General features: G+C 32.2%; 1 protein-coding gene across 2 annotated transcripts in view; it reads right to left on the reverse strand.

Annotated features, from left to right (window-relative positions):
* The window catches only part of LOC148939870 (beta-keto L-gulonate decarboxylase-like), a 38,553-nt gene that overhangs the window by 4,193 nt on the left and 21,192 nt on the right, over positions 1–13,168 (reverse strand). Inside the window, exons 4-6 of one of the 2 annotated variants that reach the window (XM_089106374.1) lie at positions 11,235–11,499; positions 5,641–5,807; positions 10–275 (exon numbers count right to left, since the gene is read on the reverse strand). In XM_089106374.1, the coding sequence (XP_088962500.1) occupies positions 102–275; positions 5,641–5,807; positions 11,235–11,499 (606 nt within the window). In that variant the 3' untranslated portion in view covers positions 10–101. Of the gene's footprint in view, positions 1–9; positions 276–5,640; positions 5,808–11,234; positions 11,500–13,168 lie in introns of those variants that run through there. The other variant, XM_089106373.1, reaches the window with a different exon arrangement.

Genomic DNA, 13,168 nt, shown 5'->3' on the forward strand with positions numbered 1-13,168 from the left:
TCACAATAATCAAATTAAGATAAAAATATATTAAAAAGAGAAGAGGTGAAACAAGAAAGCAAAGGTGACAAGCACAAGAAAAGAAAAAGGTATATAGCACGTTAATCCCGTCCAATTTGATGAGTTTCGTTTGGACGGTCAACACGGTACATAGTTTCTCCCAACACAAAATAACCTTCATACGCCACTTCTTCCGGTGTAGTGTCATAATGATAGTGACCACCTTCACCATAGGATGAAAAACAATGAGTATGCTCAACTCTCAAATCCATGTCCTTAAAGAAAAAACAATTCTGTTTCGATTGTAAGTTTTAATTTACTAATTTTAGCTTTAAAGTAAATTGTATTATTTCTCAAGATTAAATTTTTCCTAATTGAATTCTATAAAGATTTAGTTTCATTTTTTAAGTTAGGTTTTAGCAATTTTAGCTTTAGAGCATATTTAAAATTTAATAATCGTTGTTAATTCATTATTTATTCATTAAATCAGTTTTGTCTTATCTCTTGAACAAAAAAAAAATTAATGTTATTATAAAGCACATAGTTTCCAAAACTAATGCGATAAAATACCGAAACTGGTGCAATTTTTTGACGGAAGTCTTTTCTTCAAGATTATCAGCACTATCAATCAGCACATCGAAATTGCAGCACCAAAGCCCAAAAGCGACAGTAGAAAATTTGAGTGATTTTTTTCTAATCTAGATTTTTAATTTTCAGAATGTAGACGGATATTTTTTCGACTTTTTTTTTAGTAAAAACGCCCCCCAAAAATGAATTTTCAAATTTTAGACGATAGAAGACTATTTCTTTACACCTTTACATATTTTTATACTCATCCCTAACCAGGCTACTTCTAACTGTCCAGAATATGAAAATTAAACCATAAAGCCGGATTTTTTTTAATTAATTATCATATTTTGTTCAGATGAGATGTTTGTCAGTTCTTTTCTTCAGGATTATCGGCATTATTGATCAATGCACCAGAAACGCACCCTTATTCACCCTTATCAAAGCCCGAATAAAACACCAGCAGTTTTGACGGAAGTTTTCTCTACTAGAGTATTAAAATTTTGCTGATGTGAACGGTTCAGAAGCCAATTTCAGTATCCCATAATACAAGCAGAGTAAAAGAAAAAAAAATATGAAAACAAAACGCAAAAACTAAAAATAAAAGTAATCATCGCAGGTTTTGACTCTGATACACTATTCGTAGATAATTTCGGAGATCACATTACCTTTCCATGGCGATAAATAAAAGTTCAAATAGGGATAAAATCCTTTTAATAGACAGTGATGATGATAACAGTGATAGAAATTCACAAAAATACCAGATATTTCGGTAACATATGCAGTTACCGTCATCGGGTTCGGTGAATGTGGGTGAGTGTTGAAAATTACCAAGCCCAGTTTATAATCAATGTATTTACATTCTCTTATAGAAAATCAAGTAAAATATACAAAAAAAATTTTTCGTTTTTTATATCATTATTTTTAGAGAATATCTGTGGCCCTAAAAATGGCAGATCAAGGGCAGGAGCACCGACTGGGGGAGGGATCAATAGTCCTTAGATTTCCCCTTACAGATTTTTGAAAATACATTCTTGCTATTTTCATTGAAAAAATCCCCCCTCACTAGACTTTGAAACTTTTTTGCATCTCAATCAAAAAATGAAAAATAAATTATTGCACCCCCCCCCCCATGCACATTTCCGTGAATTGGAGCCCTTGATCAACGGGATGTAATCCCAAATGGCTAGGGTGCAGTTTTCAAAATATGAAAAAAAGGCAATCGAAATTCTAAACATTTTGCCTTTAAAGGAGCTTTAAAGCTCCTTTAAAGAAAGCTCCTTTCCAAAAGGAGCTTTAAAGCTCCTTTTGATATTGTATTGTAAGAAAAGTCACGCCATGTATTTTGACACTAAAACCCACAGTTCATATAATTATGCAGTATGATCATTCCCTATCTCACCCATTATAAAAACCCGGACCGGTGTGCGAGTGCTCCGGAGAACGTTTTTGCAGATAGAAACATAGGCGGAATCAGATCATTTCATGGGTAGACAAGTGAGACTGTGATCTAATCGGAAACAAGTGGAAACCCGCTATTACGAATAATGCACTTTGTTGGAAACAATCGGAAACAGACTAACCCGCATTCCCGGTAATGCAGAAAGAAGTGGGAGGAGCTTTTTGTTCGCACCGAGAACGAAGACCAGAAATGATCTGCGATAAGCTTACTGGATAATTATATGAACTGTGCTAAAACCTAACAGCTTTTAGGACAAACATGATCAGATTTGCTTCTCGATGGTTTGATTTGCAAGAAATACATTCCATGGCCCTGCTAGCCAAATGTAATTTATAATAGTAATATTATGGTCAGTTTTACTGACATTTTTAATTTCGCGTTTAATATCTTATTTTAATTACTTCATTTTATTGTATTGTTTCATTCACATAATCATTTTATTTTTGTTTTTTATTATTTTGTTAATATTATTCTAATTTTAACTTCCGTTTCATTATTATTTGAAAAAAAATTTTCGATTGTTTTTTTTAATTAATTAGCTAATTGTCCTAAAACAAGTTCATTTTGTTTTTCATAAATATGAAACAAGGATTTCATAGCAAAATTCAGGGATTTCTGGTTGAAGCAACACCGACAGTGAATGTGTTAATTTTCATTCTGTTTTCAAGTCGTCGTTTTTCAAAATTTATTATTTTCAAGATTGATTTGAACATAATGACCTTAAAGTATTAGAATAAAATATCATTCAGGGTATTAATTCGTAGGTTCTTGTATCATATAAAATTATTTTATATATCAATATATAGAGAAAAACAAAAATAAATTCCCAAACGCCATATTACACTGCATTACATTAATTAGAAAGAAAAGACTCAAAAATACAATTCAATAAAATCCTGGGCTTTTTCTTATTTAATAATTTTTAGAAAGCTTAAATGATGATGTTGGCAAAAAAATAATTTAAAATCCTCTAATTAGATTAAACCCTAATTAGATTAAACCCCTCCATTCCTCTAATTGGATTAAATCCTACAACCCATTTCCTCTAATTGGATTAAATCCCCCAACCCAAATTCCTCTAATTGGATTAAATCCTTCAACCAACATTCCTCCAATAGCCAATGGTGGTACATACATAAAGATATAAAAACTGGAATATTGATGCAGAATAATATTTGAATGAAATAGAACATAAAACATAATCTGTTTCATAGGTTCCTATGCCATAACAAAAATTCTTTAGAAAATAACGCATACAATATAAATAAAATAAAAAAAAATGTTACATTTCTGAAACAAAGTATTGTGTTCTTTAAATGGATTTATTAAATTATAGTTTTCCTTCTTGTCAGTATTTAGATATATTTAACATGATTTAGTACATATTAACTATTCTACTAAGTCTATATAATCAGGACTTCATATGTCCAGAAAGGTTTCCATATTACATAGAAAGGTTTCTAAAATAACATTTTTAGAAACTCATAATTTTAGAAACAATTAAAAACATTTTAGAAACTCTTAACTCATTTTTCTGGCAATTATTTCTTGATTTTTTATTAATTTCTAGCAATGATGCTGACACAAAAATAACGTTTTCACAATGAACGTATTTTTTCAAAAATAAAATATTTGACAGTAGTTTTTAAACAATAAAATTTAAGGTGCGTTAAAGATATGCTAAAACATGTTTAAGATATGGATAAAACATGTTTTCTCCAGCACTAAACAGTAAATGCAATATATTCGGGCATAGGGGGGTTCCAGTCTTCTGCTATTAAATAGGGCTTGATTTAACGTATCTAGTTTCATTTAACGTTTACACACTCAGGATCTTGCATATTTTTCCAAGAATATGCACCACATTATTTAGAAAGGTTTCTAAAATCAGTGGCGGATCCAGGAGGAGGCCCCCTAGCATAGTCTAAAGTAATGTAATTTACTTAATTAACTCAAGTTTGCGTTAATTAAACTTGCTCCTAACGCAAGTTATCGGATCAACCTATTTTGCGCCCCCCCCCCTTAAATATTTTTTTCGGATCAACCTATTTCGCCCCCCACCCAAAAAAATCCTGGATCCGCCCCTGTCTGGAATAACATTGTAATTTACTCCTATAAATATTTTTTCTTTGTTCCTTTGTTTTATAGTAGTTTCAAGTAATGATCTTGATAAAAAAAAAAACGTTTTCACAATGGACGTTTTAAAAAAATAAAACATTTTTATAGTAGATCTATACAATGATATTTGAAATCTTCTATATTATCTAGAGATGTGTAATTAATTTTTTGGTGATTTTTTTCGTGTTCTTTTTCATGGTAGTTTCAAGTGCAAAAACAAAGCAAAAATAACGTTTCCATAATGAGCGTCTTTTTTTTCAAAAATAAAACAATTTTACAGTAGTTTTAGATATGATAAAATAAGTTTACGGTATGTATGAAACATATGATTCCTCCAGTTCAAGCAATAAATGTAATGTATTATGGTGCATGGGATTTGCAATCTTCTGCTATTGAAAAAGGCTTGATTTAACGCATCAAACTTTGTTCAATGTCTACACAATCAGGATCTTACACATTTTTTTCAAAAATAATTACAAAAGATTAATAAGTTATCCAAATAAAAAAAATGAAAAATAAGTTATCCAAAAGATTTTGTAGAGTAACATTGTAATTTATGTTTCTGGTGATTTTTACTTTGCTTCTTAATTTTTATAATAATAATAGTTTTATATTTATATAATATATAACTTTTAATTATATATAATAGCATATAATTCAAAAAAATATTAGTTAAACTATTGGGTACTATTTATACAAGAAGCATTGGAATTCTTTTATTTGTGAGCCACTTGTAAATTTTAAATGTTACCTTCGGTGCCAAAAGGTGTCCATGGTGACAATTATATTTCAGGAGAATGTGTTCCTTTTTTTGTCGGAATTTTTTTTTCCTAAGTTTTGAAAGTGGCAAAGAACAAATATTAAAAGTAAAAATTTCGTTTTTAAAAGTTGAAAAATTTACAAAGAAACAGAGCATGGCCAACTTGTAAAATTGGATATTGGTGCTAAAAATAACCATCACAGAGGGGATTTGGTGAAGGGGTACCCAGTTTTACCCCCTCCTCCCCCCTCGAAATTTAGCCGGTCGTAAAAAAGGTAACAAAATATATAAAAACATTGATGTTGCGGTTTGTAAGTATTTTTTGTAACTCCCCCCCCCTAAACAAAAATCCCCCCGGGAACAAAATCGTGGATAATACCTTGGCAGTTGGCGCTAATTTTCAGAAAAATCAACAACTCCATCTGGCGTTTGGTGTTCCTAAATTTTTGTAATTATTTTTTTAGAGATCAGGCACTTTTTATTACGCGAATTTTACCGTAATTTTACAGTAATTACGTAATTTACGCAATTTACGCTAATTTACCGCATTACAGTTATTATTACGCTGAAATAAGGTCAAAAATCACCAAATGCTAGATGATGTTCATGATTTTTGTCGACATTTGCACTAGTTCATACTTTTATAAGTTCCCAATGCTCTTTGGAAAGGATGTTAGCATAGGCCTTATATACCGAATACATAGGTATTACATAAGAAAAAACAGTCACTTACAGCATCTGATGTAACAAAAACAGAAAGACAAGTCAGGGGACTGGATGCTTCAACAAATTTAAGCCATGATGCAACTTCTTCATCTGAATTCAGCGGTTTCTCTGAAAAATCTGGCATAATATGCAACTTGGCTTTACCTTTCTTAATTACGAAAACTCCACCAAGACCTTGAAAAAATGAGATTTTTAAAATCCTATGTTAGCAAGATACTATTTCATAAAATCTTAAGACAGGGGCGGATCCAGGATTTTTTAGGGGGTGGCCAAATAGGTTGATCCGATAGATTTGCGTTGGGAGCAAGTTTAATTAACGCAAGCCTGCGTTAATTAGCTAAATTACTCTACTTTAGAATAAGTCAGGGGGATCTACCACTTTCTTAAGACAAAGCGACCACAGCTGGTGACATTTTTCCCCTAGTGCTATTCACTGTCCTAGAAAATGGATGTTAAATCTGTTTTTCACAATTTCTAGGATGCCACCTTTATTTTGTAATGCTGTTTTGTAGTGCATTACAATATTTTTTAGTGCTGTTTTCTTGCAGTAGATACTTCGATTTTCCTTAAAACAGCTCTCATGATATCCCAGTGCTCTGTCAGTAGTGAAAAAAATAAAAGCAAAAAAAGGGCACATCAGTGCCACCCATGCAAAAAAAGTGATTTTCCTTTTTGTCCAAGCCAGGGGGCTATAATATTCTAGTATAGTTTTCGGCAATTGAGATTCTAGTGGTATACTTTTTATTCCGATCAGACGTGATTCTGAGGGATTTTAGGCTAATTTTCAAAATTAGCCTAATGAAATGGTTTTCAAAATAACATTTTATAATTCAGATTAGTCGAGGCAATAGTTACCATTCCTGAATCAGCTACGAATGGCAATTTTTTATCACAAGCCAGTTTTTTTTATAAAAACTTTTCTATACTTTTGGTTATGTTTGTCAATACTAATTGCTGAAATAGGTAATAGGTCTGCAATATTTGGCAACGTTTTGTATCTCAATATCGTTGACCATTGAACACTATTTTAGAAGCTAATCTGGCTACCACCATACCACATGTTTGGCACATTCAAAAGTAAAAACAAACATTTAATTAAAATCAATAGTTCAATTTACTTAAGTTTTATTTAATTAATCAATTTTAGTTTCTAAAAGGCCCAATTCATTACTATGGGCCGTGGTTTGTTCTTTACTATGGGCCGTGTTGGCCGTAACTACTGCTCCTAATGGAAATTAGCATTAATGATAATTGATTACTTTCAATTATCATGAATTAGCATTAACACATTTGTGTTCAAAAACACTAGATAATAAAACAATTATCATCAGCACATAAGATATGTAATATTTAGTCATAGGCGATTTTAGGTTGAAGATAATAGCAAATAATTAACTATAGTTAATGATAATGGACTTCTGGAACACACCCAATAATTTGTACCTGGTAAATTATGTAAACAATGGTCTTACTCGCGGCTACAGAAACGTGCAAACGAATCTCATTTGACAAAACACTATAATGAGCAGGGGGCGATCCGGCCAATGGGTACAGAGCCGTTCCTAGGGTTGGTGGTGCTTAGGGAAAAATTATTAACAGCACCCCCACCCTCCTGTCCCAAATACAAGCAAAAAACAAATCAAACTGAAAATCTGATAAAAGTGGGCAAACTCCCAGTCACGGCGCTGCTCCCCCCAGCCACAGCACCCAGGGCAGCACCCCGGGTTGCCCACCTCCCTTTGAACGGCCCTGAATGGGTACCAGGAAAAATCCTGGGAAGGTAAACAGGAAGGGATATGAAAGTACAGAACAGAATGACCCTTAACCTCTAATTAACCTATTAACCTCTAACCATTAAACCATTAACCTCTAAACCTCATAACCTCTAATCGAAGCAAAGATAAGCTCCGTCGATACTGTAAATTCTAATGTTGTATGCTATCTTTTCATTTACTGAACTCTTTCTGTTTTTATCACTGTATATAAATATAACGCAGTATGATCATTTCCTATCTCAACCATTATAAAAACCCGGACCGAGATGCAAGTGCTCCGGGGAACATTTAAACAACTATAAACATAAACGACATTTAATTTTTTCACGGGTAGACCAGTCAGGTTTCTCTTGAACACAATACTTGGCTTCAACATTGTACACTGACCCGCTAATTACAGATTAAACGGAAGGAGCTGTTTGTACACGCTGAGGATGTAGTTCCAAAAATCACTGACCCATGATCTTACTGTTATATTATTTATATACAGTGGTTTTTATATTGATCGTTTTATTCCCTTATTGATACAAAATAGGAAATAAAAACGAGATATGTTCATAACTCGTTTTTCCCTCATTGATAAAACAGTTTTATTTGCACCTTGCCGTACAAGGAATACAATTCTAAAGGATGATTCGTATCCTTGCTGAGCCAAAACAAAGGAGTTGAGGTCTAATGGGGGGGGACTAGGGAACTATCGATTATTATCAGGATCGAGCGCGGAAAAGAACGCGGCTACACTCGATAAGGAGATGTTCAATACCACTTCACGAGCAAAGTGGAGTATCACCTTTTTCCGTTCGTCTATAAGAAGTAACTTCGGAAACAAAACGAGAAAGACTCGTTTTCCCCTTATTGATAAAATCATATTGATGAATGAAATATACATATTATATATATATATAAATATATATATATATATATATATATATATATATATATATATATATATATATATATATATATATATATATATATATATATATATATCTCTCTCTCTCTCTCTCTCTCTCTCTCTCTCTCTCTCTCTCTCTCTCTCTCTCTCTCTCTCTCTGTCCCCCGCCACCCCCCCCCCCCCCCCCCCCCCCCCCCCCCGGAACAACGGCGGCCCGTCCCTCTTTCTTTCTCTCTCTCTAGCTCTTTTTCTATCTGTCTCTCTCTCTATATATCTCTAAAAAACACACACTCTAACTCTCACTAAAAAAAAAACCCAAACAAAAAACACAAAAAAAAAAACAAAAAACAAAAACCTCCCCAAACAAAAAACAAACCACAACCCATGAACAAATATATATATATATATATATATATATATATATATATATATATATATATAATATATATATATATATATATATATATATATATATATATATATATATATATATATATATATATATATATATATATATATATATATATATATATATATATATATATATATATATATATATATATATATATATATATATATATATATATATATATATATATATATATATATATATTGATATCCATATAATACATATTCTATACAATGCATTATAATTAGTGTGTAACAAGCGTCTTATCTGAGTTTCTGAAAAGAACACGGTTGCCAAGTTGAAAAAACAAGAAACACTAAATACTAGATGGTGTTAATGTTCGTTTTTTTCCAACACTCGCACCAGTTTCTACTCTTATATATTAGCTATACTCCTTGATGTGATCTTTAGGTAATTTCCTTTTGAGTTTTTGGCGAAAAATAATATGAAGTGTTCGGCACCAGGGTGGCGCTAAAATAAAACTGTGATAGGGTTAACTGCAATTTTGTAATTTCAAAATCCTGGATTACATATTTTCGGCTACACCGCATCATTTACGGAAAATATTTCGATAAAACACTTTTAAATTTTGAATTATGACTCAGACGTTGACAAAGAACGTTGGAGAAGCGGTCTAAGTGGTAAGGGAATGGGGGGAGGCTTAGGGTTACTAGGGAATTATCGATTTGTATCAGTGTGAAAACGAATAATTGGGCGAGTTCAAAAATGAGATGATAAAAATTTCGTCACCGTCACACGAACAAGGTGGACCGTCACTTTCACCGTTTCTATGTCGGAATTAATTTAGCAAATAAAAACGAGACATTTTCATAGCTCGTTTTTTCTTTATTGATAAAATAGTTTTATCTGCGCCGTATAACAAGAATAATCTTAAATGATGACTCAGATCTTTGTTTACTTTTGCATGAATTTTACAATGGTGACACTTCCCAGAATTACTTAAAGTAGCACAGACAGTGAGTGACAATGGAATCTAGTAATTTTAATTGTTTAATTGAAAACTTAGACAACCATATAAATATATATATAAATATATATATATATATATATATATATATATATATATATATATATATATATATATATATAAATATATATATATAAATATATATAAATAAAATGACCATCATATTCAATTATTTAGTTTTTGGTAATAGCGGAAGAAAAATTGGAAAAAAAATCGGGTAAAAAATCCGCAAAAAAAAGCTAAAAACATACGGCGCCAAACAACTTAAAAAGGTGTAGCTGCACTTTGAAGGCGAAATAGTCTTTGGGAAATAAGAGACTGTTAAAGTATGAATTTTTACAGACGAAAAGATTTCTCACATTTCACTGATCAGCTTTGTTTATTCTTTTTTCATGGATGAACGCGGCAACACTGGTGAGAATGGGATACAGTCCTAAAAAATATAGTTATGAAACCCAAAATAAAAATCTTAGAAAATTACGGTTTCCAAGAAAGAACAGTGACACCAATTCACAAAAATGTAGGAGGGGGAAAATGTATCTTTCAAAAATATAGGGGGGGGCATTTGGTTGTTTTTTCAATTTTTTAATGAAAAATTCCAAAAAAAGTATTTTTCAAAATCTAGGAAAGGGGGGGGAATAAAAGGAGAAATGCCTCCTCATCCCTAAATTGGCATGGATAGACCCAACATGGGTCTATCCATCTTAAAAGATGAAAAATATTAACGATCTTTCTGCAAATCGTTTCCATCAGCAAAAGTATTGTTATAAATCAGTATTGCCATAAAATGCAGAAAAAAATTCTAAAATTAATAAGGGAGACCACTTTTATAAGAAAAAAAATTCGCGCAAATATTATGTTATGAAAATTGAAACCATGTCAATAAGCTATCATGAAAGAAAGTATTGAAAATATACCTTCAAATCATTTCCATTAGTAAAAGCATGTACATAATTTTTTGTTGTCAAATTATAAAGAAAACTTCCGGTTCAAAAAAAGGAAGATATTTTTTTGTTCACGAAAATAGCATAATATGAGTTGAAGTTGTACCAACAAGTGCTTTAGGCAAGTGAATGTACATATCGTCAAAAAAACAATAACTATCTTTTCATGAATAGTTTCATCTGCAATCCAACATTATATCGAAAACCCATATTGACACAACTTGGGACCATAAATACATCCTATTTTCTAAAGAAGAAAAGATCGCCTTAGGATTTAGAAGATGTAATGGGTGCTACCATTAGTGCTCCTACCATGTACTCCCTTAGGGAGACGTTTTGAAGCCAATAAATTCGATTCGATATTTGGAACCGAAAATATATTTCATTTTCTAAAGCAGAAAAAATCCCCTTAGAACTTGCAGGATATAATGGGAAGGCACTGAGTAGCCTTCCCTCCCCTAACACTATCACAACTTCCACTGATGTTACCACTTCATCTGGTCACCTGAGGGAGACCGTTTCTTACTAATATTCTCCATTCAATATCCGGAGCTACAGATAAATTCATTTGCTAAAGATTAAAAACTCACCAAGAAATTTACAGGGGAAACGCTTCCACATAGCATTACGCATGCAAGAGACGAAATTGAGTCCACCTTTCCTTTTTTTACATTCAACTTTGATCACTTTCCCTGGTTTTCCTTCCGAGCAAAGCAGGTTTAAAAGGACGGCGCAATTGTTTTCTCCCGGTGGCAGCGTTTCTACAATTGGTTTTTCCGTTTTTGGATCCAGTTTTGCTATGTAGGACATCGACTTTTCTATGGTGCCAGAACCAAACGCAAAATTGGCTATTAGCTATTAAAAAGAAGAAGCATATTAAATAATAGGGCACTAAAAATAAAAGCACCATGGTAAATAAAAAAACAGGTGAACTATGAGAAACATGTGAGAAATAGAAAGCATAACCATAACTAGAAACCTATTTTGGAAACTACTCACCGAAGCACCAAACCTCCCGAGGCCAGCACAGATACGCACACTTCTCCTCTATCCTAATCTATTCAAAGCCTCCCTCTTTATACCCTCTCCCAGGAAGTTGTCATTTCCCTTAAATCTTTCTTTACATCCTCCCAGCCCAACCGCGAACGGCCTCCTTTCCGTTTAGCCCTAGACGGTTGGCCGAAAAGGACAATCTTTGGCAATCTGTCATTCTTCATCCGCAGAACATGCCTTAGCCATCTCAACCTTTCTCTCTTTATAGCCCTAGAAATCTTCAATTTTGAACTGTCATCCTTCCTCTGTAGAACATGCCCTAGCAATCTCAACATTTCTCCCAACTTTTATTTTTGAAAGTAAGCTGTAAAACGAGATCTAAAATAACAACAAACACATTTTATCAAATAAGTGGTACTTTGTAGCTGTTCTGGTAATAAAATGGCTCTTACACCTTTTATTACTTTTTAATTTTACTTCAAACAGGATAATCGTTTTTCGTTATTTTTGATAAAAAGAAACATTAAATAAAGAAGGAGGGATATACCCTATCCCCTTATCTGAAATTTAAGCATCACTTTCTTTAAAAATACAACTTAGTAACAGCAAAACACAGTTTATATAATTATCCAGTATGATCATTCTCTATCTCACCCATTATAAAAACCCGGACCGGGGTACGAGTGCTCCGGAGAACGATTTTGCAGATATAAACATAAGCAAAGTAAGATATTTTCACGGGTAGACAAGTCAGACGCGAAACAATCGGAAATAAGTGGAAACCCGCTAATACGAATAATGCACTTGGTAACCATTTCTCAGTGATAGACGGAAACACACTGATCCATAAGTGAAGAAATAAGTGGGAGGAGCTTTTTGTTCGCACCGAGAACGAAGACCAGAAATGATCTGCGATAAACTTACTGGATAAATCTATAAACTGTGCAGCAAAAACATGTCTAAATACATAAGGAAATAATGAAATCAATCTGTTGCTGGTATTATCATTAGCACCATTTTAATATAATGAACAAAATATGTTCCCCCAAAATATAATAAAAACAATAACAAAATAATATATAAATATAATATAATATTATATCATATATATATATATATATATATATATATATATATATATATATATATATATATATATATATATATATATATATATATATATATATATAATAAAAACTTACAAAACAGTAGACCTAATCTTCCCATAAGGACACGACATTTATGTTGACGAAAAGCAGAATGTCGTCAATGGCGTCAGTTAAGTTTTTAAGTAGTTTTTAATTAATTTCAATCAAGATTTTAAATTACTCGATTAAATTGATTAAATTAGTTACATTAGATTAGCCATGTGACAGAGTAGGGAATTTCGTTGCGCCTGAAATTGTTCAAGACTGCGTGTGACAGGGCTTCTCCTCAAACAGTCTATTTCTACACTGAAGTATTAAGGACAGTAAAAATTAGATATGATTGTTCAAAATGGTTAAGCGGAAACTTATCAACCCCAATCTTT

Source organism: Artemia sp. Qi Xiang Cuo, chromosome 20 (genome assembly GCF_049724085.1).
Source record: "Artemia sp. Qi Xiang Cuo chromosome 20, ASM4972408v1, whole genome shotgun sequence".
Lineage (NCBI taxonomy): Eukaryota > Metazoa > Arthropoda > Branchiopoda > Anostraca > Artemiidae > Artemia > Artemia sp. Qi Xiang Cuo.